General features: G+C 46.4%; 1 protein-coding gene across 1 annotated transcript in view; it reads left to right on the forward strand.

Moving 5' to 3' along the window:
* LOC119316373 (nuclear transcription factor Y subunit C-4-like) overlaps nt 1-3,213 on the forward strand; it is a 4,105-nt gene extending 892 nt beyond the window's left edge. The window contains exon 2 of the mRNA XM_037590688.1: nt 2,056-3,213. Within this exon, the coding sequence (XP_037446585.1) occupies nt 2,096-2,866 (771 nt within the window). The 5' untranslated portion in view covers nt 2,056-2,095 and the 3' untranslated portion in view covers nt 2,867-3,213. The remainder of the gene's footprint in view (nt 1-2,055) is intronic.
* Nucleotides 3,214-7,904: the final 4,691 nt, after the last annotated feature.

Here is a 7,904-nt window from a genome sequence, read left to right on the forward strand (position 1 = left end):
GTCCCCAATTTCGCGGGCCAGTCCGCGGCGCGTGATCCCGTCCAATCCCCGCACGCGCGCCTGCTTAGATTGATCCGGGACTTTCTTCTCCGTTTCGCGCATGTCGTGCTTGCGATCTGTTAGGTGGCTTCTCGTTTGCTGAATTCCTAGGGCAAGTGCGATTCGGAGATGGTTTCAGTTGTGAAATTGGCGGTGTTCGTACGAGTTTTTCAGTGGAAGAGTGTGGTAACCATCGGCCCATGCCTTGGCACTGTTCCACTGCATGCGCCCGAGTGATCTGTAATTAACCTAGTTCAGTTATGTTTTCTCCTAGATTTCCTAGGCATGCGCAGCTTGTTGTACCTGCTTCGCTCGATCGTACTATGATATAGCCAAGTTTCCCCCCAGGTAATTAAGCTGTGTGGCGGAATTGGATGTATGCATCAAATTCAGTTGCCAGCGCCTAAGCAAAATGAGAGTTCAAAGATTTACAGTGCGCGCTTCCGCCGTTCTGTTTATCTTCAGCGCCAATCCAGTGAGATTGCGATAGAGACAAATTCCGCTGTGTAGTAGGCTTAGTTGGGATTGGCTCCACGAAAGCTCAACCTTCTATAAATTAGTATTGGTGTGGAGTCGACCCCTCCACGTGTCCGACGCATTGATTACGCCAACGTATTGTCGATGTTTTTGGTTGCATACGTTTCTCAGTCTGATTTTTGGAAGGTATCGATATATGGCCTGCCGTGTCCATATGTCATGGTGACACGACAGACCCCAGGTCTCCTTTGCCCATGTCAAACGCGTGAATCGTCTGAAGCTGCCCAATTGCTATATGTTCTAAGAAATCCTATTAAGGCAGTTGTTATCCGCCTTTAGCATACTTGGGAGAACACGATAAATCATTTTCAACTGATAGTGAAAAGTGAGGATAAGAAGACAGCGTAAGTCATTTGGCGTCTTGGATATATGTGACAAACTTGGTGATGTAGTAGGTTTAATTAAATAAACTTTGTCCTTCACATCACCAAAGTTTGTAAAAGTAAGCCGTGCCATCAGGAAATAAAGAAGTCCTTCTTTTACACGCCACTCCACTTTTAACTTTAGCTGAACTTTACAAGGTGTGATATTGACTTGATTCAAAGCTCTTGGTTTATGCAAGTACATGATACTGCCTTACTAGTTTAGGAGGAATACATAGCTATACATACCATCCTTTCTGTAGACTCCCGAGTCCTAACTGAAGGTGTAGGTTTATGTGCCTTTTCTGTGTGATCTACGGAACCTGCTTGCACTGAAAATCTTCAGACATGGATGATCTGAAGCTCTGAACTTTCTCTATTATTAGTGCCGATCCATCTAATTTGCTTTTTTAAAGTAGTCAAATATTGGACTCTTCTGTGTTTGTTACTCCTTAACCAATATTAGCAGGGATTGATTGTTCATGCAAAAGTACACTTACAAATATATGGATTGTGGTAGTGCGAAGGAAACTTTTCCTTCCTTTCACACATAATAGGGTCAAGGTTGATGGAAAGTTGTGATTTTGATTGACATTGTCTGTTTGATTTTATTTCTGTTGCTGTTTGTGTTCTGATGATACTGTTGCCTTTAATCCTTTTAATTTCAGTTGCTTTATGTGTAGCGATAATCTTTCTCTGTTCGGAATACTGCTATCAACCTTCAGTGTTATTGAGGTCAATTGATAGTTGCATTATGAAGGTTCTTATCGCACATATTAGGGATAAGGTTGATGGGAACTTGTGATTTTTATTTACATAGTCAGTTTGATTTCATTTCTGTTGCTGCTTGTGTTCTGATCATACTTTTCCGTTTAATCCTTTTAATTTCACCTTTTCATGTGTAACGAGAATCTTTTTGTGTTTGGAATGCTGCAATGGACCTTGAAGATTAAATGTTGAGTTCGATTGCTTTGATTCCTTCGTTCACATTATAAGATGGAATTCCCATTCATCTACGATACATTTATGAATTTCCAATCTTGTAAACTTAGTTCTGATCTTTCTAATTAATCTAGATGAAAATTAACTGTTCAATACCTTTAATTGTTTTGCGCAGTGCTCAGGAGGTATTTGGCTTTGCACGAACAAGATCTCACATGGAACCATCCTCGCAGCCTGAGCCTGTGGTGGGTGTGGCCACTGCTGGGTCACAAGCATATCCTCCTCCTGCTGCCTATCCAGCTCCAGCCATGCCTGCCGCCATTCCTCCTGGCTCGCAGCCTGCAGTGCCATTCCCTGCTAATCCAGCTCAACTCAGTGCTCAGCACCAACTGGTTTACCAACAGGCCCAGCAATTTCACCAACAACTGCAGCAACAGCAGCAGCAGCAACTTCGTGAGTTCTGGGCTACTCAAATGGAAGAGATTGAGCAGGCAACTGACTTCAAGAACCACACCTTACCACTGGCAAGGATAAAAAAGATAATGAAGGCTGACGAGGATGTCCGGATGATCTCCGCAGAAGCTCCTGTTGTCTTTGCAAAGGCATGCGAGGTGTTTATCTTAGAGTTGACACTCAGGTCATGGATGCACACTGAGGAGAACAAGCGCCGGACCTTGCAGAAGAATGACATTGCAGCTGCCATTACCAGGACTGACATCTACGACTTCTTGGTGGACATCATTCCCAGGGATGACATGAAGGAGGAAGGCCTTGGGCTTCCGAGGGTGGGCTTGCCACCTGCTGCTCTAGGGGCACCGGCTGATGCATATCCTCCTTATTACTATGTGCAAGCACAACAGGTACCGGGAGTAGGAATGATGTATGGTGGCCAGCAGGGTCACCCAGTGGCATATGCGTGGCAGCAGCCTCAAGGGCAACAGGCCGAGGAGGCCCCTGAAGAGCAGCAGCAGTCTCCCTCAAACTAGCCAAGAGATTGATACAATGAAGCCATGACATGATCCTGAACTTGATGCCTATAAACTCAGGCTTGTGTTAATTTATTTCCATCATCGTTGCCCGGAACAGTTACTCATGATTAGGTCTTAGGGGGGGTTCCTAATGGTAGCTTCGACGCTGGTATGGCACCAGCGGTAGGAAAAAAAGATTGTGATTTGTTAGGTGATTTGAGACTGATCTAGTAAACAGTACCTTCGTTTTCGCCCTAGTTTCTATCTAATCCAATATTCTAAATGCCCGCCTTGTGGAGAGCCTTGTAAGAATCGATTGGTGCAGGCTGATGTCACTCCTGTTTGTTTGCCTCATTTACCAGTCATGATGCTGCCTGCCTCGCAAGAATCCTGCCTTCTGATTTGGCAGTTCACCACACCAGGGCATGAAGGCCGCCTACACTTTGGAGCATGAAAAACAGGTTGGTTCCTTTCTTTGTGGTGGATCCAATGCATGTGTGTGGAAGATAGAACTGTCTGTCTCTGCTCCCTGTTTGAGGAATAACGGGGGACATGAATTATTGTGCTTTCCAGTGTAGCTGTTGAATCTGTGTGCTTAATTTGGAGTATATGCATTTCCACTTCGCTGCCTATTTAATTGGGTTCGAAAATGCATACATGGTCACCCTTCTTTTGAACAACAAATACACATTCTTGTTCATAGCAACTTCGCCTACTGTTGTTATATAGGAGTATTTGGTTGCCAGCAGGCCTGTAACAGCCTTTGAGATCCCAACAAGTAGAAAGAGAGAAATGGCAGGTTTTTTACTTGGTTTGGTTGGTTGGTTGCACCTTAACTACCAAGGTTAGGGCAAACGAGTCTGCGAGGTTCTCCTGTTTTGCTTTCCCTTTCCCAAAGCTAAGATATGGATCACACACTATCAATAGCACATAAGCAGCAGCCTAATAGTAATCTGAAACCTTAATTGAAGTCCATGTATCACTGTCCCTAACAACAACAACTTAGCAATACAAGATATGCTCTGAAGCAAATGGAATGGGAACGTGCGAGTTCGCATAATGGAGCGCACCTAACAGAGACAAGCTGACGATGTTCTTGAGCTTGTCTGTTCAACTGTTGGAGCTACTAGTTAGACTGAATTTATGAGAGCCAGCCATATCATATTTTGCACCCAAAATTAAGAAAACATGTCTACTGCTTGGTTTCATCACATTCTCTCGTATGTGAAAAAAAGAAGAAGATGATCCCATCTTTCTTATCACTTGTTGGCAGTTGGCACATCAATCGCTCTGTCATTGCTGTAAGGCAGTGGTGGTTGTTGCAACTGAGATGCTACTGCATTTTTATGGCATAAGCTTCCTTGCTAAACCATCTCACCACAAATCCAAAGCCTCACCCATTTCTCCCCACCCTTTGATTCCACGGAAACCTACACTAGCACTCCATCACATGATGCAACGAGGCGGTTTCTTATCTCCATCAGCGCATCATAAATGGAAACCCTAGCTACCCTCTCAATGATAGGCGTGAGATATGTGAATTGCTTTTGGATCTCATGCGTGGGTGAATGTTCCTACCAACATTTACTTACTTTTGGAGGTGTGACGATCTAAAAACTAACTAGCATGCTTACACAGTTTCTATCTAATCAAATATTCCAAATGCCTTCGTTTTCGCCCTAGTTTCTATCTAATCCAATATTCCAAATGCCTGCCTGGGGAGAGCCTTGTAAGAATCGATTGGTGGAGGCTGATGTCATTGCCTCTGTTTGTTTGCCTCATTTACCAGTCATCATGCCGCCTGCCTCGCAAGAATCCTGCCTTCCGTTTTGGCAGTCACCAGACCAGGTAATGGAGACCACCCACTCTCTGGAGCATGAAAAACAGGTTGGTTCCTTTCTTTGTGGTGGAATCCATGCATGTGTGTGAAGGAGAACTGCGTGTCCGCTCCCAGTTTGAGGAATACCCCTGGGACATGAATTATTGTGGCTGTTGAATCTATGTGCTTAATTTGGAGTATATGCATTTCCATGTTGCTGCTTATAAAATTACTCGTGTTCATGCATGGTCGCCCTTCTCTACAAAGACAAATTCAGATTCTTGTTCATAAGCATAGCAACTTCACCTACTGTTGTTATATATTCGGTTGGTTTTTTTTGCGGGGAGTTATATATTTGGTTGTCAGTAGGCCTATAACAGCCTTTGAGATCTCAACAAGTAGAAAGAGAGGGATGACAGGTTTTTTTACTTGGTTTGGTTTCTTGCACCTGAATTATCAAGGCTAGGGGATGACGACAAGCTAGTAACGAATGGCCTCGAGTGACTGTTTTAAAATTACAAGTAATATATATGACAAAAATAAATAAATTGGGAAGTAGTTTTAGGCACCGTTTGGTTTCTCTTCACTCCGCTCAATTCCATGGAGCTGCGGAGCTCGGTTTGAGCTGCTCCATAAAAAGCTGCAGCAGCTTGCTCCGCTTCGCGAGCTGAGTCGCTGGTGTGGAGAGAAACCGAACAGGCCCTTACTCTACTGGAAATAAAATCAGCAAGGTGTAAATGGGTCTGTTTGCCGGAAAACGCTACGCACTCGGCTGTACTTGGGTCTGTTCGCCGGAAAACGCTACGCACCACTCATCGCCAAACCAATTGTCTTCTCACAAAAAAAAACAGCTGGCTCATAGAGGAACAGTAGGCTTGGTAACAAAACTGCCATGTTGCGAAATAAAATAGACAAGTACAAAAAAGGAATTTAATCCCTCTAATTCGAATCTCACAAACTCACATCACGTACGTTTGACAACGCTATAAAATGTTAAACCGCGTGCCAAGGCGACCGTACCCTGCTACTTTTACTTCTATCTGGACAAGATAATTGCAAGTTGATCAAAAGCAAATTGTGTCTTGGTAGTTGGTTCTCGAAAATTTTGTTGGTCTAAATAAGACGAAAGGAACCAGCTTTGTCATCGTCTTCAGCCATGGCGTGGCGATGCATAGTTACTTTACTCGTGCTATCACAAAATCGACAAAAACTCGGAGTGGTTGGCTCCATAGGGCCGAAGACTGGCGCATGACCAAGAGGAGAACGGGTCATTTTATGAAAGACCGTTGTTGTGAGCCGCAAGGTGTCGCTTGTACACGGAGAATAAGAGCATCTTCAGCCGTGCCCTCAACAGGCCTCCTCAGGCCATTTTTTCGGCGCCGGCGTAAAAAAAAGCCCCAGTCGTGCCCTCAGGACGCCGAAAAACGCCGGTTCGGCCCTTTTTCCGCCTGGCGGTCACAAGCTGAACCCGGCGCACTGAGGGGCAGTTGGGGGCTCCGGCGCAAGGAAAAAGCGCGGCTGGCCCATGCCGTCAGGGGAAAAGTCAAGGTTTTCTTCCCCGACTCGCCTCCCACCCCCGCGCCCTCGGCCGCCAGTAGCTATATCCCGGCGCCGCCCGCTGCCTTTCACCACTAGATAGCCATTCCACGCCGGAAAAATAGCAGAGCTTCGCCACGGCAGCCCCTCCAAGAGCAGCTGGGCGTTTCCGGCCGCCGTTTCCGACCGCGGAGGGGCAGTTTAGCGGCGGGGACACGCCCATCGGGCGCAAGGTGTTCGGCGATTTGCCTGCCTCGGCGATGGACTCAGATGACGAGGAAGCGCTCGCCGCGCTGCTGGAGGAGGAAGCCGAGGCCGACGTCTAGGAAGAAGAGCATCTCATGGTGCTCGCCGCCCTCGTCCAGCTGCTGGCGAGCAATGAAAAGCCGCGGCGAGGTGGTTCGGCGCCGGGGCGGGTGAAAGCAAAGGACCGGCATCGTCTCAAAGGCTACTGCATGCTCTACTCCGACTACTTCGCCGATGCTCCACTTCATGGCGAGAAAACATTTCGGCGCCATTATTGGATGAGCCGAAAGCTCTTCCTCAGGATTGTGAATTCCATTCGGGAGTTCGACAACTACTTCAAGTGCAAGATGGATTGCACCGGCGCCCTTGGATTCACCTCCATCCAGAAGTGCACGACAGCGATGAAGATGCTTGCATACGGAGCTCCCGGTGATTCACTCGACGACTATGAGCGCATGGCCGAGTCCACCACCATTGAGTGTTTCTACAAGTTCTGTCGGGAAGTGGTGGCAGTGTTTGGACCGCAATACTTGAGAACACCCAATGCGGAAGACACTGCTCGGATCCTAGCACAGAATGCAGCAAGATGATTTTCTGGGATGCTTGGAAGCATCGACTGCATGCATTGGAAATGGAAGAATTGCCCATTTGCTTGGCAGGGAATGTACAAAGGCGCCAAAGGCGGTTGCAGTGTGGTACTTGAGGCGGTGGCCACACATGACCTCTGGATTTGACACTCCTTCTTTGATATGCCATGAACTCACAATGACATCAACGTGCTGCAATGCTCTCCTGTCTTTGCCAAGCTTGTTGAAGGTCATTCTCCTCCGGTGAACTTCGAGATCAATGGGCGGCACTACAACAAGGGGTACTATCTAGCTGATGGCATCTATCCGAGATGGTCGACATTTGTGAAGACGATATCAAACCCTGTGCCAGGAGGCAAGAATGCCTGGTTTGCGAAGGTTCAGGAGGCTTGCAGGAAGGATGTCGAGCGGGCATTTGGTGTGCTCCAATCTCGATTTGCCGTTGTCCGGTACCCCGCTCAGACCTGGTCGAAAGATCAAATGTGGGAGATTATGACTTGCTGTGTCATCTTGCACAACATGATCATCGAGAGCGAGCAAGAAGACCCAGTGTTTGACACTGAACCATACTACAGGCAGGGTTCTCTAGCCGAAGTTGATCACCAGCTACCGGCAACCTGGACTGCCTATCTCAGTATGCGTCAGGAGATCCGATAGAGCATCATCAACTGCAGCAAGATCTGATATAGCATCTATGGAGGCTCAAGGGCGACGCCGGGCACGACGTGTGATGAAATATGAGTTTTTATTTGTTGAACTATATAATTTGTATTGAACTATTTGTTGTTGTATTATTTTGTTGAAGTATTTGATATTTCTGTGATGAAATATGTGATAAAATTTTTTGTGCATAATTGAACGCCGAACA

This window comes from Triticum dicoccoides, chromosome 6A, assembly GCF_002162155.2.
Source record: "Triticum dicoccoides isolate Atlit2015 ecotype Zavitan chromosome 6A, WEW_v2.0, whole genome shotgun sequence".
Taxonomy (NCBI): Eukaryota; Viridiplantae; Streptophyta; class Magnoliopsida; order Poales; family Poaceae; genus Triticum; species Triticum dicoccoides.